Here is a 21,501-nt window from a genome sequence, read left to right as displayed (position 1 = left end):
TGAGTAAACATGCATAGAATTTTACTGTGTTTATTTTTTAGTTGTCTTTTCCCACAGACTCTTAACAAACGCCACAAATCGGACATAAATGCTGCTGGCCATATCCTCTTCAGCTACTTCTTTATAACTGGAGCCTTCATCTTTTTCTAGTTAGCCATTCACTATACAAATCTTTGCAGCTCTTACCAACTTGACATTAATTCTCAATCTCCTTTGGAAGCTGCCCCTTTTAAATACCTAGCAATGTATAGAAAGGGTATGTAATAGACAGGCATTTCTCTTTTAAATCATATGATTTGTTTTCAAAATGCTTTTATTATTGTTCATCTTTATAACTGAGTCCAGTTTCTTCCTTGCCATATTTAATCATAGAGGCTGAATGCATAGAGTTTGGCATAAAGGCCCCCAGTTAGTGACAGCAGAATGGAGTATTTTTTTCCCTCTTGCATCAGCATTGCCATTTGGCAGAGATCTGCAGGGGCTGCTTTTCCAGACCCTCCCCCAGACCTGTGTCTGGGCGCTAGCCTTTCTGCTCATCTGGCAACAGTAGGTCCTTTTCCACTTCTTTGGTTATCATTCTCAGGACCAGTTTTGCCTGTTGGGAGCTGGAAAGGTTTGCACAAAGCTGTTGAAGCCTATATTAACAGAAGCCTTCCGCAACCTGGTGCCCTTCCCAGATGTTTTGGACTACAACTCCCAGCATTCCTGACCACTGGTCATGTTGGCTGGGGCTGATGGGAGTTGACATTCAAAACATCTGGGGGGCAACAGGCTGGGAAAGGCTGCTAACAGTAATAAGAATATAACACAGTTTTCTGAAAAAAATGGTTGAACCAACCAGCTCCATCCTGCTTCCCAGCACTGGACTGTCTTTAGCTGCAGTTGTGCAACTGCTGCAGCTTAAATTTAATCTGTCATAAAGAAAGAAATGCCCAGCAGTAGCACTTCAGGAGAAGCTCACCAGAACAAATATTATCCAGGAAGCAATGGATAAGATCTGAAGGCAGCGGGGAAGAACAGTCAGCTGTAATATGAGCTGCCTGCTGTCTGGTGAATTCAGACTGGCAGATCTGGAACAGTAGGCTTCTCAATCTTACTGCGGATGTACTTCTTTCTGACAGACATTAATTTTATAGCCTCTTCAGAATAGTACATCGAATTGCTGGACTCAAAATCTTGAAAAACAAAAGCAAAAGCAGTATAAGATGAGCTACTTTCCAGAAAACCAGACTGCAAAGCTCATTTCTTTCTTAAAAGCTTTTAGAGTGCAGTATTGTTAAAAGCAGTATAGGCAAGCGGAATGACAATAAAAGAGCTGTTTGCTTTGCTTTGCTATTCAGCATTTCAGTGCAAGTTGCATACAAACGTGTACAGTATTTTACTTTTTGCTCTCTCTTGTTTGGTAGTGAAGCATTTCCAGTCTTCTGAGTCCTTTGAAGTACAGAGTTGGAGACCTTTAGAGCTGCACTATTAGATGCCTAATCTTAGAAGTCTTAGTATGAATGGCTGCATAATGCAGCCTTCCCCAACCTGGTGCCCTCCAGCTGTTTTGGACTGCAGCTCCCATCATTCCCAGCCATGATGGCCAATGGTCAGTGATTATGGGAGCTGTAGTTCAAAACATCTGGCGGGTACCAGGTTGCTTACCCCTGGTTAAGAAGGGATTAGTCCCCAGTTAAATCTCACATCAGCCATTTTCTCACTAGATGACCTACAGCTCTAGTTTTTGGATTCACCAGGAGCTGGAGCCGAAATATGGTAGGAAGGGCAAGGCATGAACCCCTCTCACTACTAACCTTCTGTGTGAGCTGGAGCCTGTGCAGAATCAGCTGACTGCATGGGGGAGGGGAGCCCATTCACATAATTTCTTCCCCACTCACCCCTTTTTGTGAGGGATAGATTGTGTAGTCAGCCATTTTGTGTGGAAGATCTGGTTCACACAGCAGGTTATCTGAGTGGTGTGGAGGAGAAGGGTCAGATCGCTTCTCCACTTATGCTGTCTCAGTTCCTGGTGAATCCTTGTAGTAGACACAAGAGAAGAGCTGCCTGCCTAGAGGTCAGTCTCAGCTGAAGTCCAGAGTAGACCAATATCTATCCAGAAATGAGATTGCCTACTGTCCCTCCCCACCACATCTAGCAGAGGACCATAACAGATTGCAGTTCCCAGCCAAGCTGTTTGCCTTGGCTCCTGGCTGGTACCATGACAAAGCGTACTACATGGTTTCTGTGCGTTTAATGTGCAAGAAGGCTCTTTAACCTTTGCAATTGATTTTGCCTATCCCTTGCCTTAGCCCCCCACATATGTGTTGCTGCACCTCCTTCCGTTATTGAGAGATGATAATAGTGGCCTGCTCTGCAGGATTGTTGCTACAATTGTTATGTGAAGCACTTTGAATACTTGACATGTACTATATGCATGATTATGATTCACAGGGTAACAACAATTCCATTCACAGCCCAGTTAAATCAGAGTACTAATTTAAGAGGATGTGTAGCCCCAAACATATGTCAATGCAAGCAAATACCATTGAGTTTTATGAGGTTTATATGCAAATGAATGTATGTAGGATTGAGGCCCATTGGCTTGGAGTAAAAAGATACAGATCCAAATGTTTCAGCTGAAATGTATTGCAAACTGGTGATGATCAGGGAAGTGTGGAGTGGAAGGAACAACCATCTTCGCTATGAGCATATTTTTAAGGCAAAAGTCTATCCCGGACAGTATTTAATGTTTGCTCGTGTGTTCATGCTTTAGAGAGAGACTTATGAGGGAACAGAGTTTCAAAAGCAAGTGTAACATTTATCCTAGTGACTGATACCTTTCATTAATTTTACACCACATTTGTAGCCCCCAAATAATGTAATTGTGATTTTAAGGCACACAGTTTCTTATTCTGTCTTGCCCATCTCCTGATTTAAGGGATGGGTTTCAGTGTGCTCAATTTGCTGAATTCTGCTGTTTAAATATCTGCTTTTATTGATGCTTTTAGTATTGTTTTGTTTATTTTTGATGTAACTTTTATTGTAGGTTTTTATTTTTGTAAACTGCTTCAAGTGGTTTTTAAAACAGAAAAGTATAAATAATGAACATTTTAACATTTCCATATTTTTCGTGATTATTTAAGTTTCCTCATAGCCTTTCTTCTGTCTTTACAGAATATAGGTTCTTTAGGAAAATAATATTTTTAAAATAGGGGGAAGGAAATATATTTAATTTTTGTAAACCACCCAGAGAGCTTCAGATATGGGGTGATATAGAAATATAATATATAAAAGAAGTATTTCACAGCTTTTAAGAAAAAAATGTAGTTTTAAATTAGTTCACTTGGTCAGAATTCTAGCTCTGTATTGTATTCTGTAAAGGCTTTGGATGAGTTAAAATAAATAATAGGGACATGGTTTTTGTGTTTCCCAAAAATCAACATAAAGGCTGCAATCCTATATAGTCTGCTGAGAAGTAAGGCCAGTTAAACATACAGGTTCATGAAGGCTTCTTTCAGCTCCTGGAATATGCAAACCCAAGCGACTAGAAATGAAGTTCGTCTAAATATTGTTGTTCTTGTTCAGTCGTGTCCGACTCTTCGTGACCCCATGGACCATAGCACGCCAGGCGTTCCTGTCCTGCGCTCTCTCCCAGAGTATGCTCAAGTCCATATTCATTGCATCGGTGATGCTATCTAGCCATCTCATCCTCTGCCGACCCCTTCTCCTTTGGCCTTCAATCTTTCCCAGCATCAGGGTCTTTTCCAGTGACTTTTCTCTTCACATTAGGTGGCCAAAATATTTGAGATTCAGCTTCAGTATCTGTCCTTCCAATGAGCAGTCAGGGTTGATTTCCTTTAGGATTGACTGATTTGACCTCCTTGCAGGCCAGGGGACTCGTAAGAGTCTTCTCCAGCACCACAGTTCGAAAGCATTGATTCTTCAGCGCTCAGCCTTCCTTATAGTCCAGCTCTCACAGCCATATGTTGCTACTGGGAAAACCATAGCTTTGATTATGCGGACATTTGTCGGCAAGGTGATGTCTCTGCTTCTTACTATGCTGTCTAGGTTTGCCATAGCTTTCCTCCCAAGGAGCAAGCGTCTTTTAATTTCATGGCTACAGTCACTGTTTGCGGTGATCTTGGAGCCCAAGAAAATAAAATCTGTCACTGCTTCCATTTCTTCCCCTTCTATATGCCAGGAAGTGTTACGCAAGCCCCTTTGCCACAACAAGACAGTGATCCATGAAGGGGCATCTAAATATACCAAGAGTCTTTTCACTCACCACAGCCTACACTTTGCACATACTATTCCGAAAGCTCACAACCTCCCCTGCACCACCGTAACTATATAAAATGGGGCATCATGTAATCCTATAGATATCTACTCAGAAGTAAGGCCAACTGAATTCAAAGGTATAGAGTATATACCGTTGAACTCAATTAGCCTTACTTCTGAGTAGACATTTATAGGATTGATCTGAAATGTTCTGTTTGACTGTAGCCTCCTGCTCCTGCCACTGAAATTCCTTTAAGACCTGTTGCTGCAAATGCCTTGGTTTGGTGTCAGATTTTACTGTGCTGTCACACCCACATCATGTTTATATAACAGATGTAGTTCCTTGTATCTGGATAGATTTAATATTATCTTACGGAAATATTTTGTTGTACTAAAGTGATATAAAACGAATTATTAGAAGCCGGGCGAAACCTAGAATATTGCTATTTGTACCAAGGCTAGTGTTGCTTTTTATGAATGAAGGTACTTTGTAATTGCTCAGAATCTTTCCCTCCTATGCAGTTATTACTTACTGTACCTAAAGGTTATAGCTGTTTTTGCACCATAAATGTCTGTAATTGTATATAAATTAAACACTGCACTTCACAAGGATATTTGTTTCATCAGCTCATAAAGGCAAACTCATAAAAACCAGTTCAGTTTAAAACAGGTTGCCTTAATAAAAGCGGCACGATTTTAATAAATTAACACAGCCTGACAGAAATTCCCTACTGTGCTCTTGCCATTGTGAGGATATATTGAAAACACAAAGATCAGTGGAGGAACAACATAATGTCTGATTTTATATAATTGTGGTGGTACAGGGGAGATTGTGAGCTTTGTGTAAAGTGTGTGTAAAATGTAGACTGTGGCGAGTGAAAAGACTTCTGGCATATTTAGATGAGCTTTATTTCTGGTCACTTGGGTTTGTTTATTCCAGAACCTGAAAGCAGCCTTCATGAACCCTTATGTTTCAGACTGTACCTAACACAGCATGGTTTCCAGAAATCCCAGCAGTGGATTTAGTGGTGTTTTGGTTGGCACCCTGAATAATAATATATAATTGGGGGCAGGGTGGGGAATCCTTGAAGTTAAACCTTTTACAGATGTAGCTGAATCAAATTTAGACAGGAAAAAAAACAAGAATTCTAAGCTGTCAAACTCTGTTATGCTAGAAGTGTGCAAGAACACCTACTGATTTGAGGATTAGAAACTGGATTGTCATCATGCTGAAAACAATCTGTTCTACTTTGATTTGTTAAAATGGGCTCTGCATTTGGCCTGCGCAGATCACTAGTGCTACTGGTGAACGAGAGCACAAAGCTTAGCCCTGCAGCCTTTGCACTAGGAGAAAGCACCTTTGCGCATGCAACACAGGGCACCTGGTTTCTGCCATTTCCCTCATGGCCCCTGAAAAACTGTGTTTTGGGCTTTTTAGACAGTTTTTTTGTGACTCAGTAAATTTAAGCTCCAGAAGACGTGCCATCTTAGTGTTGTATTCAAGTGTATCTGTCCGCCAGCAGAATGCCCCCCCCCCACTCGTCCCAAATCTGCTCTGGAGAGTGCAGGACCCCCCAGAGCAGATATAGGGGGCATGTGAGGAAGTGCGGAGGGAAGAGAGGAAGGGGAAGTCCCACCACACAAGCAGAAGTCCACCCTCTCATGCAGTGTTGGCTAGAACCCATACAAAGCAACCAAGAGTCCTATGTACCTTTAAAAAAAATCATACATTTATTGTGGCATAAGCCTTCATAGCCTGCTGAGTCAAATATATGAAATTATCTGACAAAATATCAAACAAATATGCGCTCACTATTCATGACTGAGCTGATTTTAGACATGTTCCTAGGCCCAAAGCCGTTGGTGGCACCATGCTGTGAGTAATACTTTTGCTGTTTCCAGATTTCATTAAACTAAATAAATGTGCCTGCCTGGACCATCTACTTTCACATTAATGTAAGCAAAGTCCTATCATATACTGTGAGCAATATGAACCATTCCCCTTAATATTGCTGCCTTGCTTGCTTGTCTGAAGCATAATGTCATTAAAAATTCATGCAACAGAGTATTTGTGTTTGAAATACACAGTTCAGTATATTCATTGAGTTCAGAATGTGACAAGATACTGGTGCCTAGATTGTTTCCGGCATGTTTCAAAAAATATTGCAGAAGTTTCTTCTGATGTAGTGCAATGCATACAGTGTTACATTTACTACAGTCTGAAATATTTCTGTGACTTAGGGAGCAATCCTATGCCCCTGTGCTCCCCTCTCCCTCCTAGCCGGTGTGAGAGACCTGCAGTGACTGCTTCTCTGCGCTCGTAAAATGGAGCACAGAGACAGAGAGAAGGGGGCATTCCCAGGGGAGGGGAAGTGACTGGGGTGGTATTCCTACAATCTTTCCTATGGCCGCCCCACCTTCCTTCCCTCCTCCTCCCCGAAGCCTCCAATAGATGGGCAAAATGGCCCGTGTAGCTGATGTCAGGGGTGTTTCTGAGCTCAGGGAGTGGGATAACAGTTCAGATTCTGAAGGAGAAGCATCGGACATGGGGGAGGTGTTTTCCCAGGCCAGGACAGATATGAGTAGGCCTGCTTCTCAGGTTACAAACGTCCAAATGGCTGAGCATGAGGGTCCCTCCTCACCTGCCCCCCCCCCATGAGAGGCAGCGAACAGAAGGTTGACCTAATAGATGCCAGGCGCAGAGCGAAAAGAGAGAAGGCAGGAGCGGAACTTAGTCTACCCAACTGGCCTTGCATGAAAAGCTGCACTTAGAGGCCTCAGGACAAGAGAGGGATCTCCCTCGCTTAAGTTAGGCTAGCGAGACTGCCTCCCTCTTCATATGGCAGGCAGCTCTCGTAAATTCCATTTGGATCCCCTGAAGGCATTCCTTTGTAGATAGAGAGTTCTCTGAGAATTTGCATCTGTATGACCCTGTGAAGTAATGGATTAAAAGCTGTAGACTGAAGCCTCTTGTCCATGTATGTTTGGGCACTGAAATGAAGTGGGGGCTAAGGGAATCCTGACAGCTAAAATGCAGAGAGGCAGGCACAAGGCATAGGATACTTGTAAGCCTCCGGGTTTGGGGGCTTACAAGTACTCAGGGCGCAACCCATAGGACTGCGCCCTTGAACAATGGCTTTGAACACATCAGGGTGTTTCCTAACAAAATGCATAATTTTATGGAGGAGCAGTAGGAATCAGCGAGCCTATGAAGTTAATAGAAATATTGACTGGGTTGAACGATTTGGGAAGGAAAATAAGCCATCATAGCTTATTTTCCCATCCCGTGTGTGCCGGTCACATGTCGTGTCATTACCATAATTACCCTTGCCAGGCATGGTTTCTTGTGTCATCCAAACCCAGCAAGGGTGCATGGTGGGTGGGTTTATAAACTACCCCATAACCCATGGCTTGTTCTAGGGCTGTGGGGTGGTTTGTAACCCAGCCCCGCCATACCCCCTCGCTGGGTTTGGACAACATGACAAATCGCGCCCAGTGAGGGAAATTATGGTAATGATGCAGTGTGCAACCAGCATGCGCAGGGTGGGAAAATAAGCTATGATGGCTTATTTTCATTCCCTGATCATGCAAACCAGACCATTCTCTCGCCCTGCAATTGTATTGCTGGAATGGATTGGAAGATATTTGAGTCCAAATCCCTGCACTTATGGCTGAGTCTTTCCTATTAAAACGTGATAAAATAACTGTATTTACTTATTTATTAAACTGGTAACTCTGTGAAGATATAAGCATTCTCCTTCAAAGCCTTGTAGATCATTAATCTAACAAAAGGAGTTTTCTTAAACCATTCAAATGCAGGGTAGAAAGACTGGGTTCAAACCTTCCACGATCAATGCATCGGTGATAGATAAAAAGCTTCTTCTTTTTTTTTTTTACTTTCCAGTGCACTTTTGAATGGTTGGAGAAAACTCCATTTGTTGGATTAACGATCTACAGTACTTACTTATTTATAAAACATATATGCACTGTACAATAAATACAATAGCCAGATCTCCGCTACAGGCTTACTATCTGAAACCTATTGTTTAGGTTGGTTTAAATTTAAAACATAGGGAAAGAGGAAAGTTTTATAACATATACTAGAGAATGCAGATCTTTTTGACCAGCTCATCTAGCTTCTGTTTTTACCCGCTCCTACCTTCAGTGCTCTGCACCTTTCCCTACAGCGCCATGCTGTTGTAACAATATGAAGTACTAGATTTGGCCTGAGTGGGTTGTGCTTCCTGGGTGGGACCAGGAAGTGTTTCAGGGCAACACCCACTGCTTCTGGCCTGAGGAGAGGGAGGCCACTGCCTGAGAAAGCTCAGTGGAAAAGCTTTGTATAAATAAAACTTAGGTTTGTTTGGAAGGCAGACTCTGTGGGGTGCAGCAGTACACCAACTTTGAAACAGCAGTGCCCTTATGTTGCCTATGCAAAGTATAACAATGTCCACTGCATTTGTACCTGCCCATACATTAAGCTCATCTTCAGAGGCCCTTCTCTGCATGTAGCTGCCATCTGAAGATAGGTGGGTTGTGTCTGGTGACAGGGCCTTCTCTGCTGTGGTGCCTCCACTGTGGAACACTGTCCCCAGGGAAGTTCACCTGTCTCTTTGTCACCAGGTGAAGACCTTTTTATTCTTCCAGGCCTTTTAAAATGCTAGCTGAGTTTTGATTCTATTCTGTAGCACTGTTCATCTCCTGTGCTGTTTTTAATTTGTTTGTTTGTTTGTTTAACTTGCATTGTTGCTGGCTAGTGTTTCTTGTTATCTTGTTTGCTGCCCTGAAACCTGTTGCTAAAGAACGGGATATATATTGTCAAATAAATAGATACATAAAGAAAGACATGGTAATTGCGCATGATGTATTCATTCCCATGGGTGCTATTGTGACCAAGCAGTCATTCGGGAGGACGCCCCCTTCCCATTTTTAAAAATCAATGCATGTGACTGTGTACGTTATCCTAAGGAAAAGCTGAGACTGGAACTGAAACGTATACCAGAATCAGCACGTATCTTGGACTGATGGCAGCCTTATGTGAGGTAGTGGGGCTGGCCTGGTGGACAACGTCAGTAATTGTTTTCAGACTTCCTTTCTTCAGAGAATCATTTCCACATTGACTGGTGTGCTGAGGAACTGCTCTGCGTTGCTGAGGATTCTGGGACGTTTAGGCACACCCTCAGTTTACTGGAACTTCTGGACAGAACTGAGGGTACAGGCCCAGAAGACAGGCAACACTTTCCCCTAACTAAGCACTGCAAGGAAAAATCATTAGGAGTTGTGGGAATTAAATGGTGGATAAAAATAGATAAGGTACATAGAAATATATTGACACATAAGAAAACAATCAGACAGATAAAACTTAAAATATTTGACCATTTGCAATAAGAAATGCTCATGCTCATTAACTCTTTTTAAAATAGATTGTTTTTCTCAGGACATTTTCAAACTTTCTGCATCGAGAAACACTTTCCCCGCTACTTGTCTGACCTTCTTTTGAGGCTCTTGTTTTTGGAATACAGCAGTTTAGCCATTTAGTCTCCGAAATGCAGTAAATTTTATTAGTTTCTGCCAGTTTTAAGTAAGTGATTAACCTTGGACTACCCACAGGGAATAAAACCTTCTTCCAAATACAGTGGATGTAATGGTATGACATTAAATCCCTAAGTGGGGGGTTCATAAAAGAGAGCTTCTCTATTGAGCTGCCCCTTTTCAAGTATTGGACCATCTGGTGCATCCAAAGCAACTATCAGTTCTGTGCTTAGGAAAACTTTTGTTTGAAGGCCATCTCTAAGCACAGATCTAAGCACAATGGCCTTTTTCTTGCCTCTGTCTGTGTCTTAACTACTATCCATTCCTTATGACATTGAGAGGTTTGTCCAGTTCTGAAATTCCTATGTGATAGGAAAGGAGAGGGTAGTGAGAACATGCAGTAAGACGATTGCAAGAACAAGTTAAGAGTGGTGCTATATTTACAATAGCAGCGATATATGGCTAGTTGTAACATTGCATGTACTCTGCACTAAAATATATATATATATATATATATATATATATATATATATATATATAAATAAATAAAATAAAAACCCTGCTCCAAGGTAACTCAAATCCTGTGGCCTGTATAAATTGAGAAAATATGGGCATTTGCTCTTTTTATTTATTATCTACTTTAAGTATTTATAGGCTGGCACCAAGCCCTCTCAAGGAAGTTTACATAAAAATAATAAAATCTAGTTCCAACATAATATATAAAATTAAAACAGTTAAAACATTCCGAAGAATGAAGCCATGATTCCTAACACAAATCCAGTGATGGTCTCCAAGTGCTAATTTGGTTGCATCTGATTGCCATTGAAAGAGCAGGGAGCTACAGGGGGCACTGAATCCCTGGACAATGGGAATCCTGTTGAATCCCTTTCTCAGGGAAGATTTCACTCTCCAAGATTTCATCCAGCATTGCCTGCACACTTTCAAGTTCACCTGTGCAGCCATAACACCTAAACATTCGCTGTCTTACAAAGCAAAGGTTAATTTTTGCTCCGGGTACCAGGTTCTTAATCCTTCTGTACTTTGACTGTATCTGCATGATGTCATGCATCAGGTACACATCCAACAGGCAACCAATCTGTGTGATGGAAGAGGTGTGCATGTATCTAGGTAGCAGTTTTCAGTATTCAGTATGATGCTGTGTGGAGTTTTAGGTAAGAGTTCTTCATTTGGGATTGTACTCCCCAACACTTATTCCAGTAATTCCTGGTTCAGTATTTGGACTAGTTGTCATCAGCAGAGGGATGGGCACAGGCCCCATCTCACTTGCAGGTTTTGGATGCACTGAATCTTGGGTGGGACTTAAACCCTGTAAAAATTCTTCTGTACCGAGCAATTCTTATAATGGAATGGGTGTGGTCACTGGTGCAACTGCAGTGCCTACTCTATGTCAAGTAAGGTTGCTACATGCCCCTATAATAGAGCCTTTCTCCACATTGGTACCCCAGATGTTGGACTACAGCTGTTGACTATGATGGCTACAGATGATGGGAGTTGTAGTCCAACAACATCTGTTGACCTAAATTTGGGAAAGGCTGTCATAATAAGTTCCCTTCTTCCAACAAAACACAGTGGAGGTCCTGCTTTTCTATGCTGAATGCTTCCTTAAAACATAGTAGGTATTGCTTATTTTAGACCTATAGTTTCAAAACCTAGTTTGTTTTTGACCTAGCAACCAAATGGCCCAGGTAGATTTTGCATGCATATATAAGTGTAATGAATGCCTGACAGCTGCATTTCCTAACTGGCTTGACTGAAGAATTTTATTTTATTTTATTCTTATCTTGCCTCTTTCCATTTTAGTATCTGAAAGCTCTAAATTACAAGACAAAAAAGCTGCTTCATCCAGCCGCCCCTCCTCCGCTGCTTTAGGGCAGAACACGAACACCACAGGAGCCAAGCCAGGTATCCATTTGTGTACTCTTCATTTCCTTCTCTTGCCTAGAAATATGCCATTGCTGGCATTCATGTGGGACATCCTGGTAGTGGAGCTCCTTCCCCAGGGACGTTTGCCTGGTGCCTACTTTATTATTTATTATCTTTTAGGTATTGAGTTAGGTCATAGTTCTTTTGCTATTTCAGGCATTTTAATGGCTTATATTTTAAAATAGTAGCAGGGAGATGCTATCTTTTGTATAACAGTGACATTGTTTAAAGTGTTTACTTGGCTGTTTTAATCCCTACTTTTCTTGCGTATTGCATTACTTAAGTTATTTGTCTATTACATTTAATTGGTTTATTGTATATTTTATTTTTATTTTAAACTATATTGTAAACTGCCCTGGATGAATATTATGGAGGGTATTAATATTTAATAGTAAATATTAAATAAATAGAAAAACATTTAAACAGTCCCTTTGAAGAAATGTTTAGAATTTGACTTTCCGCCCTGTATTTCTTCACGCGCACTGATTAGTGTCCTTTTTTTTTCCCCCTAAGAGCAGAAAGCTTGAAACAACAGACAAAATACTATTTGTATTTGCATATTATATTTTGAAAAGCTAGGTGTTTTCCTAATGATCCCTTGCCATGTTTCACATCAATGTTTTATTTTCTCAAGGAAACATTTATTTTAAAGGGGATTTGTGCTGTGTGTTGTAGTCCCTGAGACTTCTGATATAAGGTAGCACATTGGTTAAAGAATTTTAGGATCTCAGTTTTAATTAAGGCTGCACTCCTATTCACTCTTACCTGACAATAAGCCCCATTGAACTCAATGGGACTTATTTTTGAGGAGACACGCATATGATTGCGTTGCAGGTTTCCATCCTCATAGATTGCATAGGAAGATGAAAATATAATGACAGTTTTTTGGTGTAGTTCCTTATTGCCAAATTATCTCCCTGCAGTTTAATGTTGTGTTTTTAGTGTTTTTCCATAAAAAGACTGTTTACTTTTAGCATTTTACTTTTTGTTACAATGCACTACTCTGATACAAGACACAGTCTTTTTATTTGAATAGTTGAAAAGTTTCAGCAGTAACATTGGTCTTTATAGCAAGAGATTCCACATTTTTTACTATTATGGAGCGGCCCCTTCTGGAGAGACCCTTCTGGAGAGACCACCGCCTTCAGAGGTGCGTTTGGTAGTGACATCAGAGAGGGCCTTTTGAGTGTCTGCTCCCAGGCTGTGGAACTCTCTCTGTAGGGAGGGTAGGTTTGCTCCCTCTCTGCTATCTTTCTGCCAGCAGGCAAAGACTGCTTTATCCAAGAAGTGGGTCTGTTGGGTTGGGTGCTGTTTTTATTCTGTAATTATTATGTTTTGATTGTATTTTAATGTATTGTTTTATTGTTTTAACCAAATTAATTGTCTCTGTAAGCCACCTTGAGTGTCATGTTTTGGTAGAAAGGTGGGGTACAAATCAAATCAAATCAATAAATGAGCAGCTGCTTGTCACCAGGGGATCTGAAATACTCTGTTCAAATGCCCGTAGTCTCCAATTGCAAGTAGAAATCCTGAAACAGAAATAAAAATGAAAGCTGGGCAGATACACATATTTTAAAATGTGCATACCTCACATAGTTGTACCAGCTTTCCATTCCCTCTCCCAGCATTTCATAGAATCATAGAATAGTAGGGTTGGAAGGGGCCTACAAGTCCATCGAGTCCAACCCCCTGCTCAATGCAGGAATCCATTTGTGGATATTGTATTTAGCATTTGCTTTTGTAAAATAGTGGAGATTGGGTAGGATGGGGAATAGCCTCCTATAAGGGAAGAGAGATACATCCAACAGTGAAGAGCAGACAGTTGCCGCTAAATGAAGACAGCCAATCACCTTTCCAGTATTTTCTCTGCCACCACAGAAGTCAGAAACTTCTCTTTTTTAAAAAAGGTTTCCAGGATTCTACTCAAGCAGTTGTGAATTCCCTATTACAGAAGTGTGATTATGGTCATGTGAATTCTCAGAAACACTGCATAGAAGAAGCCCGTGCAACATATAAACTGAATCCATTGTACACAGAATTGTATGGCTGCAACTGGTTGCCTGAGTGTACTGATATTCCTGGATGTCCCCTCCAGTGCCATACACACAGATAAAGCTTTATTGATTGATTGGTTGATTGATTGATTTATACAGTTGAAAAGCAAAAAAGATATAGATTATAACTAGTTATGTGAGAGCTTAAGAAAAGACTGTAGAGAAAACCAGAAAAATGTGGGAAATCCCATTTTTTCCATATTTTCCCCAAATCCCTGGGGGAAAATAGGGAAAATGCTCAGTAACACCGGTACTCCGGGCAGATTAGAAAAGCTAAAAGAATAAAATACAGCATAAAACCACTGAAGCTAAAATAATACAATACAAAACAACAGCCAGCACAGGATTAAATATAAAATATATGAAGACAGTCATCAAATTTAACAAAATTAAAAATGCCTCGGAGAAAATAAAAGTCTTTGCTTGGTGCCAAAATGATAATGAGCCTCCTTGGGGAGGGCAATCCATAAATGGGGGGCCACAGTTGAGAAGGCTCTCTCTCTTGTAGCCACCCACCTAATTTCCTTTGGCAGGAGCACCAGGAGGAGAGCCTCTGAAGATGACCTAAGGGTCCGAGGAGGTACATAGGGGGGGAGGCATTACGTTTTATGTATTTTATTGCTGTAAGCTGCCTTGGGAGGGCTTCTATCCTGAAAGGCAGCCAAGAAATGTTTTTGATGGTGATGATAATTTAGATGCTCTCTGGTCCCAAGTACATAATTAAGTACCTTGTTAATACAGCCTTCTCCTACCTCCAGATGTTTTGGACTACAACTCCCAGCATTCCAAAACATTGGCCATGTTGGTTGTGGCTGATGGGAGTGGAAGTTGAAAATTTCCGGAAGGCACCAGGTTGGGGAACGCTGCATATGTTATAAGTGTTTAGCCAGTTCTTAAACTGGCTAAATTACAATTTCTTGGTCTTTTGTTTTAAAATTGCTTGTTAATTGGTTTTGGAATTCTGCATTTTCTAAGACAAGATCTTAAATCTTCTTTATTTTGCAGACTCTACACCAGTACTGAAAGTTGATGAAAGACTGCGCGTTGCCCGAGAACGGAGAGAGGAACAGGAAAAGCTGTTAGGTGAGTCATACTTAATATACTCTTACTAGCTGATGATTCTCATGGGTTGTAACATGCTTGTCAATTGATGTCTGTATAATATATTAAGCAAAATGAGTTATGAGACTATAATTTAATGTGACATGTACATTTTGCCATAAGACTAGATCTTGGAATCTTACAAATTAGATCCTTGAGGTCCTGTCTACACACGTTCCTAGTATGTAGGTTTCACATGTGCTGGAGCATAAGCTGTACCAACTCATATAGGCAATTTGGCACAGTAGCTCTGATTCATCCTGAACAATCCATACATGACGGAGGAGAGCATGTCATCCTAAGTCTTGTTGTCACGTCCTAGCAGGATAAATCCTACATACTGAGACCATGTTTGATCTGGACTTGTTGACACATGCTATGGTATTAGCATGAATTATCCTCTTGATAAGCGACTTCCAGCTTTTTAGAATGCTGAAGTAAAAGAACCAAGATACGCACTTGATTCCGGTACCAAGGAACATGGACATTAAAGGAAGATACACAGGGCAGGTTCGTCAGTCTTAAACATGTGTCTTGAAGGGCAGAAAGTTGCTTAGTGCAATAAGTACAGAGTAAATAACATACTGAGATTTGGTGGTCGGCTACTTCTAACTGGGCTTTTCAATAGTAACACCCCCCACCCCACCCCGCCATTTGTGGGATGCTGCTCTCAGAGAGATTTGTCTGGCAGCTACTTTATTGATTTTTTGGCACCAGGCAAATACCCTTTTATTCTCTCAGGCCTTTTACCTTGCTGTCTTTTTGTTGCCCAGTTGTATCTTACAGTTGTGTTTTGGAGCTGTTTTTATCTCCATGGAGATTTTTCAATCTTTTTAGTACATGTTCTTGATATTTTAGTCTTTGCTATTCAAAATTGTATATGTGGTTGCTCTTAGTTTTTATTGTATTTAACTGGATTTTATTGATTTATTTTGTATTTATGTATGTTGCCCAGATAGCTTCGTTTGTAGGGTGACTCACAAGTGGAATACATAAACAACTTGTCATTCATATAAAAAAAAAAGTTTAATGTATCTTGGGCCCAACTTTGACAAGAGTTGGGTGGAGCTGTGCAGAATGGAGAGCTACAGGTTCTAGAAAGCTGTTGCCAGGTTCTATGCATACCAGTTCAAAATAAATTGGTCTTTTCCTGGCAAGGAAAGACTCTGAAGTGGGCACTAGGCAAGCCGTCATCAGGAGAAAGTTCCACAGATAGGGGGCTACAACAGAGAAGGCTGTCTCCCCAGTTGCCACCTGTCCCACTTCAGGTTACAGAGGTACCTGTGCACTTACAGGTTGTTTTTATTTATTTATTATTAAATTTATTAATCGCCCATCTGGCTGGTCACCCAGCCACTCTGGGCGATGTACAACGAACAATAAAACAGTTTAAAACGATAAAATTCTACAGTAAAAACATTTTCTAAAATACCCTAACCCACCCCAAATGCCTGCCTGAACAACCACGTTTTTAATGCACGATGGAAGCTCATTAAAGAGGGGGCATGTTGTAAACTTCCTTATAGTCCACACTTTTTAAAGGAAGCTTTAGAGTACCTGAAAGAATATTTCTTCTCTGAAGTTTTAGAGCTGGATTCAGAGTGTCCCTTCTGCAAACAAAAGGGCTCCTACTGTTTTCAAAAGGGCTGAGATCCAGCAGAGACTCTTGCTGGAAGAAGGAGGAGAGGCCAATGTATGCTGATTTCCCCCGTCCCACTGAGCTTCTCCACCACCACCCCACTTTCCTCTCTGTTCCAGGAGTTTCTACAAAGCTCTTGGATCAGGGAGAAGGAGGAATCGCTAAAAATTGCCTCCTCTTCTGTTCCGCCAGTGAGCAGTGTTACCCTAATGGAAACTCTGGATCCAAGCTATTAACTTTTGTTTTTTGAGGTGGCCTTATAGCAAACTGAGATCAAACTAAATGTTACTTTAAAGATGTAGATAGCATCTATACATTTATATCCCTTACTCAGAAGTAAGCACAGGACCAGATCTGGATGAGGACCCTATCATGGGATAGGGGCTTTAATCCTTTGCCCTCTGCTGCAGTTCCAACCCAGATATGGGGAGTGCATCTGCAATTTGCATTGCCAAAAAAGGATCCATTCAATGGATCCTTTTTTTGGCATGCTAAATTGCAGGCACAGGGTCCCAAACATGGAGTGAGATTGCAGTGAGGGGACAAAGGACTTGTGAATAAATGGAACTTTGGCTGAGGCCTTGTTATTCACCCCACTCCTAGGTACCATTCCACATGACCCAGTATATTGAGTTACTGGGCCTGTAATTAAATTCCACAGGTTAAAGGACTGTTTAGTGGAGGCAGCCAGCAAGTAAAGAAGGTAGCAGTGAGTACCAGGTTAGCTCAGTTTGCCAGCCTCCCCTCCGTGGTACGGTGCAGGCTACAGCCCATGCTGTCACAGAGGTAGGTCCCCGCCCAACCCGCCCGCCCCATGCTAGAATTCCAATCCGGATCATGTACCCCTTGCTTACTCTTGAGTAAGGAAAAACATTATAGCTCCTAACTACATCTTTAAAGTAACATGTAGTTTGTCCCTAAAAGACGGTTTCTCATAAGGAAAGCCCTGTTGGGTCAGATCAAAGGTCCCCTATAAGCCAGCATTCTGCTTCTCACCGTGGCCAACCAGACGTCTCTGGGAAACCCACAGCAGGACATGAAGGCAATAGCCCTTCCTGCTGTTGCTCCTTAGCAACTGATATTTAGTGGCATGTTGCCTCTGAACCTGCAGTTTCTGTCTAGCCATTATGGCTAGCAGACTTATCCTCCATAGTTTGATCTAGTCCCCTTTTAAAGCTAGGGGCTGTTTCTATATCTTGGGGCAGTGAATGTCATATATTAATTATGTATTTTCTTTTGTCCATCTTGAATCAACCGCCAGTTGGTTTCATTGGATGCCTTGTAATACCCATATTACGAGAGATGTGGGGGCGGCAGGGGGACAACGACGACTTCTCTCTATCCACTTTTTCCACCTCAAAGCCTGCCTCCTGACATGGAAGCTTTCAGTGTGGAAGAGAGAAAATATCAGCTGATATCCAACCAGTTTCACTATCACCATTTCCACTAATTAATACTGAGAACTGTAGTTTTGTGAAACTATACAAAATTCTAAGCATTCTTCATTGGAGATTCTTGGCCTTTTCACAGAACTACAGTTCCTGGGGTTTCTTTGTTTGGAGACATCAGGGATAAGCAGGTCTGAACATATTTCAAACTTGTCGAGCCACCTTCCCCAACCTGGCAGCCTTCAGATGTTTTGAATTCCATCTTCCATAATTCCCAGCCAGCAGAGCTGGGAATTATGGAACTTGCAGTCCAACACATGTAGAGGGCAGAGTTGGGGAAGCCTGTGGTTGTGTGTCTACACCCCTAGTCCCCTCTGCTCTTCTTTGGATAAACAAGGCCTGCTAGAGGCATCTGAGCTGCCAACCATCATGGAAGAGGCAGCAAAAAATGTTTCCCCCTTCCATGCATGTCAATGTAAACTGCAGCTGCTGCCACTCTTACTTTTGTGGCAAATGCCTTCTGCAGTACGATGTCTGCCAACTTGCCATTTTTTTAAGTAGACCATAATGGCATGATACATTTACCTTTTGCTGACCCTGTTAATGTTTGTTTGGGCATTTTAGAGAGGAAAATAGAAAGCAAAGCCATATAATTACTTCACAATATAACTAGAAAATCTGAACGCTAGTACATTTAGGCCATGTGTCATACTTGCTTTTGTACAGATAGCATTATAAAATTAAAGGCAGCGAAAGCAACAAGGGAATACTAAATGAATTTGCATGTAACGGTTTTAAATTATATGTTATTCTTTCTTCCAGTTGGATGTTCATTTGAGCCTCTGCTCTCTAAGAACCATGCAAAACAGCAGTGTTTTTCATGTTCCTTTAGGTCAATTGATTTTTGCTTATTCCTTTATTTTAGCATAGCATAGCATAAGAAGCTGCCTTATTTGTCTGTCTATCCCAGCCTTCCCTAACCTGGTGCCTTCCAGATGTGTTGGACTACAATTCCCATCATCTTCAGAAAGCAGATTGGGGAAGACTGGTCGAGCCCAATATTCTCTGCTTTGACTGGTTCTTGAGGATCTCTGGGAAAAGTATTTCACATTTCCTGCTACCTCATCCTTTAACTGGAAATGCCAGGGGTTGAACCTAGGACCTTCTGCATTCAAAGCGTATTTTTTATTATTGTTGTTGTTGTTGTTGTTGTCATCAAATATTTATAAAGCACCTATAGTTTTCTAGGAACAGAACAGATATTAAAAGATAAGTCAGTTCCTGCCTGCCAGCTGGCTCACAATCTTATAGCTAAGAATGATACAAAAGGGGAAAAAAGGAAAAGGGAGGGAAGAGAAAACCAAGAACTGGAACAGCCGCTCATTTACTTAGTCTGTGAATGGAATCAGGTTTGTCACCCTCTTGCCATGATGTTGTTTCTGGGAGGCCTCCTATAGCAAAGGGCTGGATGTGCCAGTCAGGGGTGTTTCTGAGCGCAGGGAGTGGGATAGCAGTTCTAATTCTGAAGGACAACCATCAGACATGGGGGAGGTGTTTTCCCAGTCCAGTCCAGATATGAGTAGGCCTGCTGCTCAGGTTACAAATGTCCAGATGGCTGAACTTGAGAGTCCCTCCTCGCTCCCCCCCCCCCGTGAGAGGCAGCAAACAGGAGGTTGACGTAACAGATGCCAGGCGGGGGCGCAGAGCAAAGAGATAGAAGGCAGGGGCGGAACTTAGACGGTCTACCCAATTGGCCTTGTGTGAAAAGCTACGCTTAGAGGCCTCACGACAAGAGAGGGACCTCCTCCCCTTAAGTTAGGCTAGTGAGACCGCCTCCCTTTTCAAACGGTGGGCAACTCTTGTAAATTCCATTTGGATCCCCTGGAGGCATTCCTTGTAGACCTCCTCTGAGAATTCTCCTCTGAGAATTTGCTTCTGTATGGCCCTGTGAATTTGCATCTGTATGACCCTGTGAAGTAATGGATTAAAAGCTGTAGACTGAAGCCTCTCCCCTTGTATGGGCATGAAGTGAAGTGGGGGCGAAGGGAATCCTGACAGTGCCTGATCTCGTCTGATCTTGGAAGCTAAGCAGGGTCAGCCCTAGGTAGTATTTGGATGGGAGACTGGCTGGGAATCAGGCTTCCTGCGTTGAGCAGGGGGTTGGACTCGATGGCTTTGCAGGCCCCTTCCAACCCTATGATATTATGATTCTTAGTTCCCTGGCCAATATGGACCCTCATATTTATTTGTTTGTCCAACAAACCAGGACCCAGGCATTGTATTTTTAAATCATCCATCGATTTGGTCATATTGATGAAACCTGAAATGTTAGGATTAAACTGAGCAGAACAGGTTAAACTTGAAGGAACAGTGCAGGGCAGTGGAGTGAAGAAGAATGAAGCAGACTTGGAACAAAATATTAATTTCCATGTTGGAAGAAGTAATATGTGATGGGTCTGTCATATTTTGCCCCCAGAGTCTCTGTGGGCAAGGATGCCCATGAGGAATGAGTAGATAGATCTATGTTGGAGGTCTTTATAGTATTCATAAGACCAGGATAAAGCTTCTCAAAAATAGTGTAGGTTAATGTTTTCTGGTTGTTAGATTTACAAGTAATGTTAAAAGGTGCTTTCCTTTTTCCTGTTAGGAAATGTTTGCAGACTTCTTCTTCCTCGCTTTGTGTGAATTACTCTTACATATTTATACTTGTCCTGCATCCCTGAAAGGAGTTGAAACAGCAGATAATTGCTTTACACACTCTGAATTCTAAAAATATCCAGTCTGCCTCAGCAAACTGCAAGAGTTGTGGCACTTTGTAACACTTCATTTAGAGTGTAAGTGCTGATGCCCTGCTCTGTCTATATAAATTTTGATGCAGAACAGTTTTTCCCCTGACTGCAAATTGGCAGGAATTCCATGAGAGCGAAATACTCTCACTTTTCCAGAAATAAGTCTAGCCACTAACTGATGGAAGGACCATTTCCTAGAGACAGGTGTTTTGTTTTTACATACCCTATAGAGTGTCTTCTCCCATTTTCTAAAGTAACTTCATTGGCCACTCAAAGGGAACATCACTACTGTAGTCTAGACTATTGGTTTCCAGTCACACTTTGGGTAGACTGATAAGATAGATGTATTATTGGGTTTATATCAGTTTGATATGGAAAGGTTTTCCAAAATATAGTACCAAATTTGGGGTCTTCAGTATGGCTTCTGTTAAGGTAGTGCAAAGGCAGTGGGGAGATTGGCTCATTTGTAGTAACTATGGAACTGTCTGTCAGTACATCAGTGTGACAGATAGTGACAAAACAGAATCATAGAGCTGGAGGCCATCTAGTCCCACTCCCTGCTTGATAGAGCATAATCCCCAGCTGTCCAGCCTCTGCTTAAAGTCTTCCAGTAAGGGAGAGCTTACCCATCTAGGTAATGAGTTCCATTGTTGGACCGCTGTTACTGTCAAGATGTTTCTCTTAATGTTCATCAGTGGAGGCTGGTGGCTGCATTGTCAGGGGGACGGTGAATCCGCTCCAGGTTCCAGTCAGAACTCTAAAAGAGCTATCCAAGGTGAGGCACACCTTTGATA

General features: G+C 41.7%; 1 protein-coding gene across 11 annotated transcripts in view; it reads left to right on the top strand.

The window, feature by feature from the left end:
• MAP7 (microtubule associated protein 7) overlaps nt 1–21,501 on the top strand; it is a 149,419-nt gene that overhangs the window by 73,481 nt on the left and 54,437 nt on the right. For all 11 annotated transcript variants that reach the window (XM_084827649.1, XM_084827648.1, XM_084827644.1 and 8 more), the window contains exons 2-3: nt 11,614–11,715; nt 14,796–14,873. In XM_084827649.1, coding sequence (XP_084683775.1) covers nt 11,614–11,715; nt 14,796–14,873 — 180 coding nt within the window. The remainder of the gene's footprint in view (nt 1–11,613; nt 11,716–14,795; nt 14,874–21,501) is intronic.

Source organism: Heloderma suspectum, chromosome 1, assembly GCF_057233095.1.
Source record: "Heloderma suspectum isolate Gila_16-S chromosome 1, 16-S_ref, whole genome shotgun sequence".
Taxonomy (NCBI): domain Eukaryota; kingdom Metazoa; phylum Chordata; class Lepidosauria; order Squamata; family Helodermatidae; genus Heloderma; species Heloderma suspectum.
The sequence above is the reverse complement of the archived record's forward strand: the minus strand, read 5'-3'. Positions and strand labels throughout refer to the sequence as shown.